The 18,955-nt window shown below is 45.6% G+C and overlaps 1 protein-coding gene and 1 long non-coding RNA gene across 3 annotated transcripts; one reads left to right on the plus strand and one right to left on the minus strand.

Annotated features, from left to right (window-relative positions):
- Positions 1-959: 959 nt before the first annotated feature.
- ZFP64 (ZFP64 zinc finger protein) lies at positions 960-12,850 on the minus strand. Of its 2 annotated transcripts, XR_010375168.1 has the most exons (7): positions 12,669-12,850; positions 11,895-12,134; positions 10,355-10,516; positions 9,323-9,385; positions 8,389-8,640; positions 2,911-4,586; positions 960-1,264 (listed from the first exon to the last, which is right to left on the minus strand). XR_010375168.1 is itself a non-coding variant. In XM_064465247.1 (6 exons), exons 1-6 carry the CDS (start codon positions 12,724-12,726, stop codon positions 3,286-3,288), a joined length of 2,076 nt encoding a protein of 691 aa, XP_064321317.1. In that variant the 5' UTR covers positions 12,727-12,850; the 3' UTR covers positions 2,538-3,285. The 2 variants fall into 2 exon arrangements, 1 of the variants encoding a protein (XP_064321317.1); XM_064465247.1 differs by lacking the exon at positions 960-1,264 and having other exon boundaries at positions 2,538-4,586.
- On the plus strand, positions 12,079-18,509 carry LOC135315689 (uncharacterized). Its single transcript, XR_010375169.1, has 3 exons — positions 12,079-12,155; positions 13,309-13,535; positions 16,582-18,509. It is a non-coding gene; the product is annotated as an uncharacterized LOC135315689 (long non-coding RNA).
- The last annotated feature ends 446 nt before the right edge of the window (positions 18,510-18,955 follow it).

Raw genomic sequence — 18,955 nt, forward strand, 5'->3', positions numbered from 1 at the left:
GGAGCGCTTGGAAAGCTCCATCACTGGGGACCCCGGAGGTGCGAGCTCCTCAGCTGGGGTACTTAAAGTCTGTATGCACGCGGCTTGCAGAAATTAAAACAATTATCCTTGAGATCACCAGCCTTCGTAAAATCAACCAGCAGGAAATATTGGGAAGATGGCACGGGAGCAAGCAGCTCCAGAGGCAGGCTTACCAGTGACAAAACCAAATTCGTCCGGGCAGACCAATTCAGATTCTTTTGTCTTACAATAAAGAGAAAATATGTAATAACTGGTATCAAAACCTAGCTCACCAGTGGACTAGTTACTCCTATTCAAAGACCCAGCACAGGTTTTGAAAGCTGAGGGTATAATTTGCTACCACCATTTGTGTCACTATTACAATTTGGCCAAAATGGAGTTGGAAGGAATCTCCCACCCATCTCCCCTTGGACCTTGGTTGCAACTTACCAACTACTTTGCTACGCTGGTGCAACTGTGCGTGGAGCAGTGCTGTAAACTGGACCCCTGAGACGACCTGAAGGAGGCCCCCTCCTTCTGCAGGCCGAACAGACTTGAACTTCAGCTGCGTCGAACTTCCCCGAGCTTGCTCTCCTGCAGCTCGGTTGTCCCACATGCCACAGCTCAGCCCCGCAGGGTGCTCGGCCTCCTGGGGAAGCATCTCCTCCCCTCCACGCTGCGTGTGGCCTAGAACCACTGTACACTGGGTGAAAACATGTATATTTACTGCTACAGGACTGAAAACGCCCCATCTTTCACTAGTGTTTACAATAACTGCTGGCCCAGTGCACAGAACACAGTACACAGCCTGGCGGCTCAGATCACGCACCTACGCAGACGTACATTAGGAGGCGGGTTAATAGGGAAGAATTGCTACCTTGCCATGCATTTTAATTCACAGACAACAAAGTGTTTGATCTATGCTGCTCCAATGATCATTTACAGCCTGGATATCAGGGACCACATATAAGATGATCAAGCACTTACCAGTGACGCCTTTTATCTTCCAAGCGCTTTACGAGCAGTTTCAACACAGCTGAAATTAACGATCAGGTCTGTGCTATCGGCACAACAACAAGACGTGACTGGAGAGCCACAAAACAGCAATGCCAGCATTAAAATTCAAAGTATCTAGGCTTTCAATTTATTGTTCTCAATGAATGTTTTAATGTAGTAAAAACCTCCCACCTGCTTCTATTTTTTATAAATATAGGTGTCCTCGGTGACTTGGAACTGGGTCTCGTCAGCTCCTTAAATCCCCCGGCTGTAGGGAAGAGATAATTAACAGGTAACACACCTGTTATCACCAGAGAAGTAGGAGAATGAGTGTAGGAAACAATAAACCCTGAAATACAAGTGTCAGTGAACTTAAAACTTTTGCTTCATATTTCAGGGCAGCATGGGGCTCGGAAACAAGTGTTTATGATGCCTTTTTAACGAAGCATTTATGCAGTTTCTTCCTCTAACTGGAGTGTGGTCTTTTCTGGTAGCCACAAGTGTCAGGCAGGCTGCCAGACGGTTCAAATCAAAACCCAGATTTTAAAACAAATACTATTTGGAAGGGGTTTTTTTTTGTTTTATAAGAACATTAATTTAGAATCAAGCATTATGAAGGCAGAAGAAATATGGATCTCCAAAAATATTAAACTCCTATAAATAATCAAGACAGCGATACCGGAGCATTCAAGTTTAAAAAACCCTGCTTTCAACAAAAAATCAAGGTCACATTTTCAAGAGCAACCCATACGACCGTACGTGTGAGTTACGACTGCATTTTCCAACTCGGCATTGTAAAGCAGGAAGCCTTACGCTGTACGCAGTGTACGCACCACATAGAGGGAAGGAGTGGGGAGCAACCCACATACACAAAATAAAGGCTTTACAGGATAAGAATTTCAAACACAAGGCCTATTCAGAAAGCGGCCCTAATTACATAATCTTTCTAAGTTTTCCAAGCATGTTTCTAGCACATAAAGCAAACGTTCAATGTCTCCCACTAGCAAATATTGTGAAATTTAACTTGACTTTGATTCCCCAAGAGGGAATCTCAGAGCTGGTTTTGGTAACAGTCTCTTTTCAGTCTTTATGCATGTTAACAATTGTCCTTGGGATGCTGTCTGGCTGTGAAATGATCTCTGGTTTTTGCAGATCCAGGCACCTACAGAGCTGTCTATTTTCCCAAATTGAGAGTCTGTTCTTTAACTACGTAGTTTGGTAGCAAAGATATTATTAGCTACCACTGCAAGAATGCTCACCAGAGGGGACTATAACATTGCATAGTTCAAAATCCAGCCTAGGACTGATTTGTTAAAGAAATGTGCATCATATAATGGTGAATCACTATCTCATTGTCATCCAATCTGAATTTATGCTAGAGTTTCAGACCTTGGATTAGAATATTTTTTATTTTAAATGGAATTAATCCAATCTTTTCCTTTTTCCCCTTTAATTTGAAAAGAACAGAGCCAAATTGTAATGCACTTTTACCACCCCTGCAACTACAAACAGGCAGCACCAAAATAAAAACAAAATTTAAGTAGTGTTCGTAAAAAATATATTTGCAATTGTTTTGTTCTTTAACACAGGTGCCTCTGGCAGAGATCACTGTGCCATATATATAATCTGTAATAGCGTTCTGGCTAACAAATTAGTTATTACTGATGGACAGACAAAATTCTTTTGTTTTCTGAGAACGATCACCTGGCCTTCTGCACAAGCATTTCCAGACTAAGTGCCAGGTGCCAGCGACTTCTACAGAGATTAAGGAACAGCCCCCTTCAACTCTCCTAGAACTGCATCAGGACAGTTGTTACAGATCAACAATCGGCCAGGTGCAGTTAATGCAAACACAGCACGTAATTGAAACAAACTGCACTTAAAAATATACTTCAGTATGGCTCGGACTATTACCTTTTTGTGTGTGCATGAAAGAACGAGGCTGCCGTGAAGGTAATTCATCATAAAGCGAGGCTTTCTTATTTTAGCCAGCACAATACAAGAATCATATGCTGGGAAGCTTACTGCTTGGTGAAATTGTCAACAGCTGCTTCGATGCTCGGGTTTTACACAGAACACAGCCTCCAATCTCAATAGAGGCACATAAATATACACATCCTCTTTCTCACGTACAAGACGTACGTGTCCATGTAACAGACAAGTAAAATGTGTAAGTGGAAGGTATTTGGCTTTGTAGGACAAATCCTGCACTCGCTGTGCCCTCTGCCTTTCTGCCGAGTTCAGCCCTGCCTCTGAGACTGAAATTTGTTTAGTAATAGTACTTTGTGACTAATCCGGTATGGAGTCTGCCGGGCACAGCAAAGCTGTATGGGCTCCACTCTGAATGATGGAATAAGTCTGCTTAGGGGCTTCTGTGTGAGAGGATGAAGAAAATATGGGAGGAGGGGGAGCCGACGTGGACACCGTTATACTCTGACCTCCATCACTAACCACAGTCACTTCTGTCGCTCCTTCTTGTATCAGAGCATTAAGGCCTTCTAAGTCAGAGCAGCTGATTCCGGAGCTGGTGATGAAAGCTTGGTTTGCTGAAGCCTCATGACCACTGACAGGAGCAGCAGGAATCAGAGTCTGATGTAAAGCACTTCCATCGCTTTGGTCGTGGGTTGTGAGGAGAACTGCTGGCTGGGGCACAGGCCCTGCTTCGCTTTGAGACATGGGAGGCGGAGGCGGTGCCAACAAACTGACCTGGCCCAGCAGCTGTAAGCGGCTGTTGGCCGAGAGGTCCTCCTGATTCGGGCTAACTAACGTAGGAGGCACGACGTTCACTGATGCAGCCTGAACGATACTGTTAGTCTGAGGGACCTGGTGACCCACGATGATCTTGACCCTTCCCTCGTTGTACGGAGAAACCTGAGCAGCCTGAAGGGGGACCTGCAGGTGACTGACAGTAATGGGGGCACCGGCCTGCCGGCCAGGATCCATCTGAAGCTGCAGAACAGCCAGTTCGTTATTTTTAGAGCCGTTATACATGCTGTGCTGCTTCTTATGGCTCCTAAGAGAATCTTCTCGGACAAAGGAAGCGTCGCACTGGTCGCACTTAAATGCCTTCTTGGCATCCAGTTTGGCAACTTGCCTGGAGCCGCCTTGCTTTGGCCTATCTCCTTCCTTCTTCTCCACCGTTTGCTTCTTGGTCTTGACTTTGTCACCGTGAGCCTTCCTCACGTGAGTTGTCAGGTTGCTCCGCTGCTTGGTGTCAAAGCTGCAGAATTCACATTTGAAAGGACGATCTTTGCAGTGAATTCGCTCGTGCACTTTCAGAGCTGCCTTGTTGGAGCAAGAGTAGTTGCACTCCGAGCACTTCACAGGTTGTTCGGGCTGATGAGTTCTTATGTGGTGCCGAAGGCTTGTTTTGTTCCCACACTGAAATTCACACTCTGGACACTTGAGAGTATTTTCCATGCTGTGCTTGATACGGATGTGCGATTTCAAGTTCCCTTTCATGGCACACCGGACCTCACAGAACTCACATTTGTAAGGTTTCTCACCAGAATGCACGCGCATGTGCCTCTTCAAGTCCGAGTTGATTTTAAATTTAGCAGGACACATCTGGCATTGGAAAGGAGCATCTCCTGTCAACAAAAACCAGTTCAAATTACAGACGAGACCAAGATCCACTGGAGAGACCAACACTGTAACAAATGATGTACAGCTAACTTGTTCTAACACCTGTAAACTCCCAACATATTTTCAAGATGCAGAGAACTTTAATGGCACAGTATTTATTATCTGGTCAGACATATTTGTCCGCAAACTCTCCAGGAGCATGCCTGCCCACATATGTTACTTTTTCATGCCTGCATCTTAGATATTCTCCATTTTTTAGTTCATTTTCTGTGTAAAATCGTTCAGTGTCCTCCAGAGAAGCGACTGAAGTTCTCATTTGTCCCTCTTCAGCAACAATATATCCCAACTACTGTTTAATAAACACTGTAACTTTAACAGCTGCTATATTTTTGAAGTCTAAGAAAACAACATGAACACAGCCATGACTTGGGTTTACGCGACAAGGTTTACAGGGAGGCTCGTAGTTTAACCGTAAGTCTAGGTAAATGGTAGGCTTCTGCAGAAACAGATGCTTAACGGGCACCAGCCTTACTGCTCAACCACACAGGTGAGTTAGATTAGCTGACAAGAAAAAGTGATTACTTTTTTGGCCTGGTTCATGTGGTGCAGCACAGATGCTATTGCTGGCCCAGGAAGGCAGTGGCATCTCCTGTCCAGAACAGAGAGAGATCCAGGGGCAAAAGCCCATACCGAGGTCAGGGTTTGGTGACTGCACAGCCATAGCATTTCTACTGTTTTAGAGGGGAAAAAAACAAACAAACAAACAAAGGGATCACAGCTACATAAATACAACTGGAAAAGACAAACGTGAGACTAATGAAACATGTGTGCAAGTCTGACTCTGGGGAAATGTGCTTATACAGACAAGTAACGTTAAGCTTTTGTTTTTCTGGCATTACAGCAACCAAGAAAGCGATATTTGCCCCATGCAGCACACCTATCAATGCTCCACAGACCACCTCAAGAAAACCTAATATCAGGTTGCAGTCATGTAAGCAGGTACATTTAATATTCCTACGAGGCTTTTTTTTTTTTTTGACCAATGCTTATCCAGAAACCCAACAATCTACTTGAATGTTAGGCCCCATTCTTAACTGACAAAGCATGACAAAATGAACACTCTCACCTGCAAGACCTCTGTAAACCTATTTAGGTCAGACTACCTACATGAATAACCATTTGAATTGCCAGGATCTAAACCACTGTTTCATATTTTCTTTATTGGCACGCTTGTGTCACCACATGCATGATCAAATTAAGCTGTAGCTGGTTAGTCCATAACCAATTTCGGCGTAAAGACTAGTGACTCTGTTCTGAAGTCACTAAAAAAAATCCAAAGCAAACCTACCAACCCAACTAAACAACTGTTCACTTTTTTCTTTAACCTAAATATGTAATTCTCTAAGGTCTCTGAGCATGAAGTCTTTAGGTAGGTATTATTTTGAGAAAGTGGAAGAATTGTGTTAGTAGGTTCTAAGGCACCCTTGGTGGGGGAAGGAAAAGAGTGTACTTAGTTGAGCAAGCGTTTATCTTCCTCAATAATCAAACTGCAAATGGCTGCTTTATAAGTAAATATTTTATAGAGTTTGTGATAGCAATATAATTTTGCATAATTTGCTTATCCAGCTACATATGTCATAGGTTTGGCTGCATATTTTTCAAATCACATTGCGGCCTACTGTGCTAATCCATGTATCTGTTTAATAATTGAGATACATGGTGTATTATCTATATTAAACAGGTTTTTTTAATGAAGATGCACTGTTTGTTCATCTAGTTTGTTTTACAGTCTCAGCTGCACACTCAGCTACTGAATTTTTATCTTACTTTGCTGATGAAGGCACAGTATGTATTTCAATGACTGAATTTCCACGTACAGGGTAGCACAATATATGAACAAGAATTAGTAATTTTACTGAATATAGCAAAGTACATTAGTTCTGTTTATTTACAGAGCAGTCCATTACTTCTGTTTCTTCACACCTCTGTCCATACATAATCGAAACTGACAGAAGATAGCTTAAAAAAGAGTGTCTGAACCTGGAATTATTAATAGTAAGAGTAGTTTTACTCAGATTAACAGGAAACTGATCTTTAGATGACTAGTTCAACAAGTACTGCTCCGTGGATGATCTCATGCTGAGCAACGTAGGTTACACTCACCTTCTGGAGAATGACTAATTTAATTCCAGTAACCAACATATTCTACATACCAGTCTTACTTTTCCCCTAAAACTGGCTGTGTGCATAACAGCTTTGTAACCTAACAAGGATGAAATGATTACTTTTGAAATTCTTGTGCCTCCTTTCAGCGAATCAAAAGTCCTTTTACAAAGGGGCTTTATTTTCGAGATATGGCAGAGACAACAAAACTACAGACTTGAATTTGAGCATAATTCAATTGCTTAAGATAGATCAGACTGATTCGCCAAAAAACAAAGAAAGTAGCCTAAACTCCCTTCCCAACTATTGCAATATTTAATGCCACAAAAATCTAACTCTGCTGGAAATACCAGAGAGCCACGATCATTCATGGGTTCTCCCACAGCCAAATTCAGAGCGTACCTGCCCACGTACACAAACGCCCAACAGCGCGTGCTCCTATATGGCATGGGGAAAATGCAATACCATATTCTCTGACTAGCATGTTTACTAACAGATAACTTCTCATAACAGCTCATAATATTGTGACTGACCACAGCACCTCCTTATACAGCAACAGAAAGAGGGAAACTTGTAGAACAACTGCCTGACAGTCCTGACTGTTCCATCACAGCAGATTTGTGAAGTATAAAAGATTCTTTTCTGCTGGAGACAGATTGGTTTAACCCTCCCCTCCCTCACCATGCACAAGGGATTTATTTCTTTTATCTACTCAAAATAAATCCCATCTTGCACACATCTGAACTAATGTTGTTTAGTACTTGAATTCAGAATCAGAGGTAGGATAGGTTCAAAGCTAATCTAGTAATCACTGAACCATAACCACCTTGCAGCTAAAATTCACAGAACTAATCAAATGTATAAAAGACAACACGGAAAGTAATCCAGTGTCCTGGATTAGATGAAAAACAACATACAAAGACAACTGTACAGCAGTATCTTTACAGCAAATCTCTTCGAGGAACAATCTATGAAAGAGAGACCTGATTAAAATGAAACTTAGGCAAATAATGCAAATATAAAATGATACAAAGTTTATAAGCCTGGAAGCTAAAAGCTTTCTGTCTGTACAGCAAAAATGACAGGGGCAGAATATACTTCTGGCTGCTCACATGATGCTGTTCATGCCCATCAGTCTGCACTGGGAAGGTACCACAAAGAAAGGTCAAAAAAAAAAAACAACCAAAAACGTAAATTGCTAATTACTTGCTAATATACTGATGCAAGAAAAATTAAATTACGCAGCTGAGGTTTGCATTGATATAACTAGTTCAATTACAAAGTAATTTCAGTGTTTCTAATATAGTGGACCAGATTTGAGAGACACAGGAACTGAGATGCTCTTAATCAATCCATCAATTAGATCCTTCAGCTCTATTGGTTTAAGAATGTCTAATAGGCAGTTTCAAAATCAATATTGAAGAAAATCTACCAAGAGTACGATCTGTCTTCTGATTGCTTCCAGGTATTTTTAGTAGAGCTGTATTGCCCTACTAGATTCTATGCCCAAGAAATTCACAGAAGCTGGACGCCTAGGTGCGTTTGAGGACGCGAATAGGCCCTTTCGGGCATCCTGACACCTGTATACCTTTCCAAATCTTTCCTATGACCTTCAAACCTTTACAGATTTTAGTATGAACTTACCCGTGTGGGATCTGAGATGCACAGTTAGCTGGCTAGAGTTGCGGCTAGCGTAAGGACAGATCTGGCATTTAAAAGGACGCTCGTTGGAGTGAATGCGCTGGTGCTTGTTGAGACTGCTGCTGTCAGCAGCGGCATAGTCGCAGTGCTTACACTTGTAAGGCTTCACCCCGGTATGAGACCGCATATGCATCTTCAGCTTATCTTTACGACTAAAACATTTGTTACAAACTTCACATTTATGGGGCTTGTCTCCTGAAACAAACAGAAGAGCATCAACACATCAAGAATTTTCACACCATAATGATGTTGTTGCAATAATAATAATAATAATAATAAAGCACACACTAAACACTTAATAGCAATGGGGCTAGTTTTCAAAAGCTTGATGTTGGATTTCAGCACCCATCCTATCAGCTAAGGACTCTTCCACGCTCCAGAAGGCTGCATGCACGACTGCAACAAATTTAGAAGACCCTTTGGAACTTGTCCCTTTACAACTCTGAAACTGCAGTTTAGGGGGAAGGGAGCACCATACTAGCTACTACGAAGAAGTTTAATATCCCAGCTGAAACCAGGACAGAAGTGAAATGTTGGAATCGTTGTTCCATATGAAGAACAAACTAGGCTTATGCACCACCACCACCATGCTGCACCTGGATAAACACATGGTCTGCACCTCAGAAATTTAACTGTGCCTTAAATTGGTGCCCAGTGTTTGTGTTTCATAGCAGTGAGTGGTCCTGCCCACAGTGGGACACGGCTTACCCAAACAGGGCACTCCCCCAGGCACAGAGAACTACAATACTAGAAGGTACAGACGTACGTGTCCATTCTAATTTAACTACAGCTACATTATTTTGTAGGAAAAATACCTTTTGGCAAAAAGCCAAAATGAAGAAACGAACTGAAAATAGAACATAGCAACTATATAAACCTGTGTGTGTTCGTAGATGACGTTCCATATCCTTCATGCCATAGGAAGTCTTGAACTGGCAACCTGAAAAAGGTAAGATTAAGATCATTAAATTAAAGGAAAAATCTAACAAAATAATAAAAACATCCTACCATATTCTAAGCATTATGTTTCTTTCCAAGAACCTTTTCTTTAAAATTCAGTATTAACAGAAAATGAATTCCCTATCTAGCTTACTCACATCTGCTTAAAATAGTGACCAGCCTACCTAAGAACTTGAGTTTTCTAATGCTCCCCCCAGGAGGCAATTCACTCTCTACATGATCATTTTCTGTGAGCTTTGAAACAAATTCTCTGGAACCTCTGCCTAGGATTTGAGATGTCCTTTAGAGTACACAGGCGATGGCAGGGGAACTAATTAATTCCACATATAACTTCAAGTTAGTGCAACTGGGAACTCAGGTAATAGCTCACCGTTCAGGAATTCTCTCCAGTTTCAGAGCACAGAAATGAACGCGAAGCATTTAAAACGTGCCTTTCAAGTGAAGGCAAGCTTGCAAAAGAGACTGTAACTTCTGCTACCATTCACGTGACTGCTCATCTACATGGCTGTCTCTGCACATGTTTTTGGCATATTTTGTGGTTTTTACTCATTAAGGTCTCCAAATACTTTGGTTGAATCCATCCTTATAAAAAGGCTAACTCAGCAAAGAAAACGTGTAATGCAAAAGGCACGTACACGGGCAGTTAGCGAAGGGTAACAAGGCTCTGCTCTTACACGGCTCTGGGTGCGGGCACAGGCCAATGTCTGCGCACAAACCCACTGCGGCACCGCCAGGGTATACCACGACACAGCACAAAGCCTAAGGATGGGGAGATCAATAGCAAAACTACTACTGGTACCAATGGTGGTTCCTCGCAGCCTTCGTAAGTTAGCTGCCTTCCAGATTCGGCACCTTAACTGCTCCAAACAGGCAGAGCTGCTGTGCATATCTCTATACAAAACCTATCAATTTTAAAATGAAAAGGAAGGAGTTTCAGTCCATGTCTTACCTGGATAGCAGCAGTTTAGTTTCTTCTGCGTAAGTGAGGAAGTGGATTTTCTTGAGCGCGCTTTTGGTGGTGTAGAGACGATGGCAGCAGCTGGAGGCTCGCTGCTCTCACTGGGCAGGTACGTTTGATAGCCATGCTCAAAAACAAACTCTGGTGCAGAAACTAAACACATGAAAGAACTCAGTTTGAGAACACTAACTTCTCCAGTCAGAAAAATCAAATTATTTTCTGGTTTTATTAACTACACCTCTACTGTGTTTTTGCCAGCAACATTCCTGTTCCTGGCTTCGTATTCACCTGGGGGAGGGGGAAAAGGAGAAAGGCTTTTCTCTCCCTTGCTATCCTGCAGCAGGGAAAATTCTGTCGAGACCGGACAAGCCACTCTGAGCTTAGTACAGGCCTACTTAGGCCCACTTGTCTCCCTCTGAATCCTATCTGACTGCACCCGCCGCCTTCTTCAGAAGCTCAGTTTCTTCTGATGCCTGTCCAGGCCTTATATTAATAAAAGTGTGTTTGTTTTTTGACACTGACTGTGCTGCAGCCCAAAGGAGAAAAAAACCCGAATTATTTATATGGCAAATGTTGTCAAAAAGGTATCATGTAAACAACTTCTTTTTTAAATTGTTGAAAAAGTTCAGCCTCTTTCAACTACACTGTTTTTAGCTATTACTCACAAGAATAACAGGTGGAACTATCTCAGCCAAAATAGCAGCTTTTAAATCAATTAAACAACACTATACCCCAAAAGGGCAGAAGGATATAACTGCCCTCATTTTAAAGATGAGTAAACATGAAGCAGAAGAATGACTCATCCAAAACCCACACCAAGCTGAGGGATTATAATACAAAAATTCCTGGAAGTGAGCCCTGAATTCAGTTTGTTTCACGGCTTTTCCAGATTCTCTGCCCTAATCTGTCTATCCAAATTAAAGTCAAATAATTTGGATTTTAGTAAGGTCCTAGACCTAAATAAAATAAAACAAAACTATATATAGAAGGGCAAACCTTCACACATGGAACAAAACTAAAGTTTTATTTAAATGTCTGCAGGATCAGGACCTCGCTTGAGCCTTCACATAGGCAGAAATTTTGAGTAATATTTTTCCTGCCAATTAGTTGTGGGAGCAATGTTAGGGAATGCAGTGTTCTCACATAAAAAGCCCTGACAGCAATTCTGTGTCTGTTTTTCATCACAAGCGCTCTTAAAAAAGAAAAAAAATGCATGGTAATTTGATTATTTTTCTTAAGTATTGACAATTTTAATTAGTTTGCACAAGCTGGTTATACAACACATTAGACTTAAGCAACTCCCTAAGTGAATTTGCTAACTGAGATGTGAGTTAAGTAACCACTGTCACACCAAAACCAAGAAGGCAGCACGCCACTTTTGGGGTTATTTTCCCCCTCCTTTGCGCAGGTACACGCTGGCTCAGGTGAAACCCATTATTTTAGCTTAGCGTGACGGGGACACGCCACGTAACGTCGCCGCTTGGCACGAGTTGAGTTGCTTTCAGGCTCCTGGAAGGTAACACCAAACTACCTGTGATGGTTTGGGTCTCCGAAGCGATGGTCCGGGCCGCGGGTTGCGCCTGTGTCGACGGCACCGTTTCTTCCGACACAAACTGGACCGTACTGGTGGCCCCGGCCGTGGCACTGGTGAGCTGGCAGCCGCTTTGCTTGTGCCCCACGAAGGCATCGAGGTTATTGAACTGCTGCTTGCAGATGCCGCAGATGTGGATGTCGGGGGTGAGCTCCACCAGCACGGTGGTGCCGCCGGGAACTGGGGACACACAGGAGCAGGGTCAGGAGCTCGGCCCGAGGAAGCGGGGAACGGGGTGGGGGTGTGTGTGAGGGGGCTGCGGGCGGGAAGCGGGGCTCCCCCGGGGGGCCGCCGGGGCGGGAGAGCACGGCTCCCCTCATGGTCCCGCGGGGGGTCCCCGCCGCCGCGCCGCGAGGAGGGCACTCGCCGAGCGACCGCGGCCTGGCTGCACAGAGCTCGCCCGGGGCCCATCGCCCGGGGCCCATCGCCCGGGGCCCATCGCCCGGGGCCCATCGCCCGGGGCCCATCGCCCGGGGCCCCGCCGCCCCTCCCGGCGCTCCCGGGCCCGGCCGCCCCGCCCGGCCTCGGCGGGCCGCGGCGCTCACCCAGATTCCCGGGTTCCCCCCCCACCCCCCAGCCAGGTTCCCGGGCTCCGCTCCCGCCTGTTTCTTGCGCTACTCAGGTTTCGGGGCCTACCCAGACCCCGGTTCAACGCGGCTTCCGCCGCCCGGGCCCCGGAGCGCGCATAGCCCGCTGGCGCGCAGCGGCACTTACACTGCACGGGGCCGGGGAAGGCCGGCGCCGCCCCCGCGCCGCCGCCGCCGGGGTTCATGGCGGCAGCGAGCCCCGCATGTCGCCTCCGCCACCTGCAAGGGGCTTATTACCGGCGGGGAAGCTCTTTCACCCCCTACCCCCCCCCGCGTCTCTCGGCCGCCGAGCGGGGCGGTGCGTAGGAGCCGAGCATGCTCAGTGGCAGCGGCGAGGCTGCGGCTGCCCTCAGGAGCTGAGGGCTCCCGCTGCTGCCGCCCCCCCAGCCGCCGCCGCGCGGGCGGGCTCCGTGCAGGAGCATCCCCGATAAGCCAAACCGCCCTCATTAAACCCCAAAGCGGGGTTCGCGGGTTCCCCGAGAGGCGAGTTGCCCCGTGTGTGCCCTCGCTGCGGGGCCGGGGGCTGCCCGGGTCGGCGCTGAGGCGGCCGCCCGCCCGGCCGCGGCCGAGGTAGCGGGGCTGCGGCCTCACTCCTCTGCCCTTCTCCCCACAGGGGCCTTTATCTGAAGTTACGGCTTTAATTAGCCTAGCAGCGCTTCTGGGGTCTTGGCGATGAGTTAGGGCTGATGGTGGGATTAAATCTTCGGGTGGCAGAAGCTGAGAAAACCAGCCTTAAATTTTGGCCTTTCTTTGGGGCTGTATTCCAGGTCTTCATGTGAAATGTTCACTGCCGGCACAACACTAATAACTGTGCTGAGACCCAAACTGGCTGCATGGGCGTAATTCTCAGAAAACCACTCTGATATTGCAGCTCTTCCTATCAATCTCCCGTTTCAAGAGCTCTCTTAGAGCCACGTGTCCTCCGTAAGCCCTCAACCTTTACTTCAGTCACGCTCGCCCCAAATCTTGAAGACCATTTCATTTATAGTGCCAGGTAAGAAGCTGGTACCCACTGAAGTTACTGGAAAGCCTCTCTGTTATTTGAGTGGGTTTTGGGATGTAGCCCTCTGTGGGCAATACAGGCAGACGGTGTTCCTCAGGGTTGGAGAAAACTCTTCCCTATAAGCTTTTAGGGGGGATCGACATGTTTTTTTGCCAAGTGTGTTTAGCACTTTGCAGCAATGAACTGGCTGGGCGGTTTTGGAGCGCCAGCTCACTGAAAGTTAGGGTGCTTTGCCTTGTATTAAAAATGCAGCTATTCAGGAAAGACCCACAGCATTATACATACACTGAGGAGAAAATAGAGATCTGGGAGTCAGATGGCGTTTACCTCGGGTAGATGCCTTTTGCTACTTGAATTTCACCAAGCTGTAAGACACAAAAAGCTCCATTTGCACGTGATGGGTAAAGAGTCAGTGTTTGGCAGCTGAAATCCCTGACAGGCACATTCCATCTACGCGTGCTTTGCATCCAGTTCGGGCTCCTGCTGCCTTCAGACTCGTGTTAGGCACCGATATTTCTTCTGCGCTCTGGGGAGCGCATGGTAGTGGGGAAGAAAACACCTGGTGACACGGGGGTGAAGCAGCTGCAGGGGGAGCAGGATGGATTAACATGGGTAACTGAATCCCAGCATCCCAGAACAGCAGGGGCTGGAAGGGCCCTCCGGAGCTCACCCCGTCCCACCCCCTGCTGGAGCAGGCACCCCCAGAGCAGGGGCACAGGGCCGTGTCCAGGCGGGGGGTGAATGTCTCCAGGGAAGGGACCCCACAGCCTCTCTGGGCAGCCTGTGCCCCTGCTCTGGCACCCGCACAGGGAAGGGGTTTCTCCTCATGTTCAGGTGGAACTTCCCGTGTTCCAGCTTGTGCCCGTGGCCCCTTGGCCTGGCGTTGGGCACCACTGAAAAGAGCCCGGCCCCATCGTCCTGACACCCACCCTTCAGGTATTTATAGGCACTGATGAGACCCCCCTCAGCCTTCTCTTCTCCAGGCTGAACAAGCCCAGGTCTCACAGCCTTTTCCTCACAAGGGAGATGCTCCAGGCCCCTCATCATCTTGGTAGCTCTCCACTGAAGATCATACAGTGTGGACAAACACAAGTGGGAAAACAAACTATTAACACTGCTTTCTCCTTATGAGTTTAGTTTTGTTGCTGAATGGTTTTATGGCTGTATAGATGTAACTGTGTATCCATTAATAAATGCAGCATAGTTTGTGTGTGCTCTAAGCATGCCCAGAATTTCAAATGCCAGTTCACATTACGGTTGAAGTTTTATTTTCCTGGGAAAGAGGTGTCCACTTGACATTTCCGTTGACCCATTTTGCCAAGACAATATAGCACAGACATGGGATTGTTCGGGGGCTGAGATAAGACACAAAAGGTGATAATCCTAGTTCCGGCCTTTGACACATGCTAACTGTGTTCGATATTACATCATAGTGCCGGCTGCGAGCATCAAATTTATCTCACTTCAAGACATCAGGTATATTTTAATCTGATTTTAGATTAAAAATTTGATCAACGCATTAAAACACTAACGAAGAAGGAAGCCGCATAAACTTCGCCCAATGCGTATTGAATATGGAACATTACTAGGAGTTTCAAAATTTGCTCTGAATTCCCCTCTCCCCACAATAATAAAAATTAAGGAATTGACATTGATTCTGGAAAAGCAGATGGTTTTACGTTGGCATGGCTACACAGCCAGTACCTGTAAAGCACAGCACAGAAATAGGAATACGGTTAGTGCTGATGAGACTGTTTTGGGAATACATCCAAAAGAAATTAAATCTTAGAGTAAGAGTAATCAACTTGAATCTATTTTTCCACAGTATAGATAGAACTGCAGGACTGAGGGCTGACTTTTAACTCATTTTGCTGTTTTTTCCAGAACACTATGACCCATTTCCAAAGCTGACAGAGTGTCTGCCTTTCGGTCTATCTACCAATTACAGTTGCAGTCGCAGGTGTACTTTGGAGTACAGCATAACTTATTTTTCTCTATTTCTCCCTCCGTTCCATGCCTTTTCATTAGTGTACAAGCCTGCTTAGCGTGATTAGAGGAGAATAGGCATTGTTTTGCTAAAAGTGAATTTTCACTTACCCAAGGACCTGCAATGACAGTTGGGCAGGCTGTGTGTCCCCTTTCGACTGCCAGAACAAATACAGCAGGGAAAGAGCATTGCAGCTGTGCTCACCGATGTGCTTGCTCTTTCAGGCTGGGCGTCAGGGTAACAGCACGTAATTGATGCGGGGATGGTCTGGGGTTGCCCTGCCGAGTCAGATACGAATGGTTTCGTGTCTGGTGCGTTACGTTACCAGCTCTTTTAGAAACATTTGCTACATTATTCAATTGGACACTATTAACGAGATGTGTTAAATTAACGTGTGGGAAGACGTTCAGAGCCAACCGTACCGCTGCAACTGGCATCTGAAAGAGGAATTGCCTCCACCCCTTCCATCGTTCCTTCCAGCTGTCTTGCAAATAGCGCCTGGTCAGTAGCAAGCCGAACTGCTTCGTTCCCTACGCCGGCAGGGGCTGAAGGCAACTGGAAGGAAAGTTCTCAGTCTTGGACTGCTCTTGCGTTGTTCTTCCCCTCCCTGGTATTTCCCAGCAAGTACAGCTCGGCTGGGGATTTCCAGGCTTTTTTTCATTGGGGGAAGAGGAGGTGGGGCCAAATGACTCCTCGTCACAGGGACACTTGAATTTTGATAATGTCTGGGCTGGGAAGGATTTTTCAGGTGCAGGCAGCTCCGTGTGGTTAAAAGCAGAGGGGAAAAGGCACCGGCACAAGAGGAACCAGTAGTTTGCAGCGCAGGTGCCCCTGGCTCAAGTCTTTTACAGCTTTTTTAAACCTTTTCTATATTAAGGGAATATTAACTGTAAAATCACCTGCTGGGTTTTGTTTTGCTTTTGTTTTACATACATGGTTAGAAGAAGAAGAAAAAACAGCCAATAGGCACTGACTTCAACCTAATGCAGAGCTTCAAATATTTAACAAAATGCCTCGTGTCTTTGGGATAACAGCCATTGCTTTTTACAGGAACGCTGACATACGGCACTTCCAAATATAAGAATGCAAGGACCCGTCGTTAACAACACCGGACTTGCAGTTATACCACCTCTTTGCACGAGACCTTTGAGGGAAATGTGCACAGAAGCACACGGGTACGTGCATAACGTGGCTTGCAGAGGTACCGGTGCTCACTTCCAGTGAAAGCTCCCGCAGGCTGGCCCTGCTTGCGGCTCTGTGTTTCAGCAGTACTTAGCCTGATAAAGGCTCGATCCTGGCTTTGGCATGAACATTGAAAACATCATTATCATCTTATTAATAAAGAATAACACTTACAGATCAGGACTTCATTGAAGAATGTTACGGACGGGGAGTTTTCATTTTGCTGGATGAGGATCGATGTATAACACCGCACCGGGCACTTGAGTCGTCCGGCAGAGCTCTGCTGAGATCACGCTTCACACTCTTTCCAGACTTTAAGGCATAAATCAGTATGCACGTGTAACCTTTGTCACCTTTAACCCGACTGAAATGAAAATACCGCAGCGCTTCGGGCTCCCCCCAAGTGCAGTACAAGCAAACAAGGCCCAGAAAAGACAAATGTCAAATCAGAGAGGGGCATGAAAAGTCAGGCCTCATCAGAGCCTCGGGGACAGGTGCTGTTCGTGGGCACTGCTTTGGGCGGCTGCGGCTTCAGCGCTTTCCTGGAGACAGACGTTTATGTACGACAAGAAATGGGTAGACTTTTACCGTCATACAGAGCTTCCCTCCACCCTCCCCGTCATCGGGGATCATGCAGGGGCAACACATCCTACCCTCAAGCTTGGAGAGAAAACCAACAACCCAGACCTACTGAAGCAGTGGGAAGGGAGGTATCGGTGGAGCTAGACAGGAGAACAAACCCCGATGTAGAGAAAGGCCTTTAAAATATTACACCATGTACTACTGTTCGTTTGCCTTTCACAATAAGTGGAGCAGGATAGGTTTAAAAGAGAAAAAAAGAAAGATAGAAACCAGAGGTGTAAGTGCATAAATGAACAGAACATACCAATAAGATGTGAAAAAAACCCAACAGTGTCGCAAGAAGAGGATATAAACTTGCTCATAAGCTTGCGGTCACTGAAGAGGGGAAGCTTATCTCTCCTGAAGGCCCTGGTGCGAAAATGTCACAAGTGAGACTGGAACGTGGCCTCGGGGACAGGGAAAAAAGGAACGTAAATTGCAATTAAAAATTTCAGACGTTGAAGATGGAGTCAAATGAATGGTGGGTTTAGAGAAAAAACCCAGCTAATTAAAATAACTTGAAGACTCAAACCCCAATTTTTAGCATTTCATAATTATATTGATGGATAATGACATACACGGCAACATAAATGCACCCAGCTCAAATTAATTATGTTAAAGTAATAGGTAATCTGCCTCTGTGTTGATAACATATAATTATGATGATGTTTTTCAAATGTTTTAAAATAATGTCATTTCAATTCCTAATGCAGGGTAGGGATTTTGAAAATGTTGTATAAATAGCAAATACATTAAACAGCAACGTCGTTGCTTTCGTCTACAGCAAATAAAGTCTAAGTAGTCAGTGTGTACCCTAAGATAGCTCTTCCTGCTGTGTGAACTGTAAAATAACTCGATACGAAAATATTGTTGACTGAAATAGCCCATCGACAACTGTGATTAAACCTCAGAAGACTACTGTAGCAAAACAGAAGTGTATTTTTATGTGGCGATGTCTAATTATTCATTGTCAGAAAGCAGACCTAAATCCATACGGGAAGTTTTCAGGGGTTTATGGGGTTAACTACGCAGCTATGCTTCGCTGTCTTTCACCCAATGGAAAATACACAGTTATGATTAGAAAACTTCGCCGTATTGCTTCAGGTCTGAATTCAGTTTCTCAGGGAATTTCTGATTCTCTGCAGTTTGCTTCCCAGCATGAATTGCCCCGTCCCCGCTGGCCGGCGGCGGGTTACCGCGCGCGCGGGAACGGGTGACCGGTTCCGTCGGCGGGCGCGTACCGAGCTCCCCCTTTCCCTGCGGCCCCAGCGGGTGCGGAGGCGGGCTGCAGCGCCCTGGGGCTTTGGGCGTCAAAATCCTGTTCGGGATCACGCTCTCATTAGCCTTAAGAAAATGTTTTATGCCCCCTTTTTTCCCCTAAGAGTTGTGTGGGCTTCAGATTTTTGCTGATCTGGAGTATCCCTAAGCTATTCTAAAATTGTTGTGGTTTTTTGAGCTTCGTAATCTTTTTTTGTTACTGTTGTTTGGAGTCTGTTACCTACAACTCACTTTTTCTTTGCAGACCGTTTCCCTGCCGGACCTCCCCATCCTTCCTCCACCTCTTATCTCTCTGCACCTCTGTTTCAGTTCTTCTTTTCTAAATGCAAATTGGCTGCTGCCG

This window comes from Phalacrocorax carbo, chromosome 14, assembly GCF_963921805.1.
Source record: "Phalacrocorax carbo chromosome 14, bPhaCar2.1, whole genome shotgun sequence".
NCBI classification, from domain to species: domain Eukaryota; kingdom Metazoa; phylum Chordata; class Aves; order Suliformes; family Phalacrocoracidae; genus Phalacrocorax; species Phalacrocorax carbo.

Bases quoted from the DNA above. Each gene is read 5' to 3' on its own strand.
- ZFP64 (XM_064465247.1), bottom strand. From the start codon at position 12,726: ATGAACCCCGGCGGCGGCGGCGCGGGGGCGGCGCCGGCCTTCCCCGGC. The intron at 12,135-12,668 runs GTAAGTGCCGCT...GTGTGTCCCCAG, and splicing joins CTTCCCCGGCCCCGTGCAGT to TTCCCGGCGGCACCACCGTG. The intron at 4,587-8,388 runs GTAAGTTCATAC...TTTTGTTGACAG, and splicing joins GCATCTCAGATCCCACACGG to GAGATGCTCCTTTCCAATGC.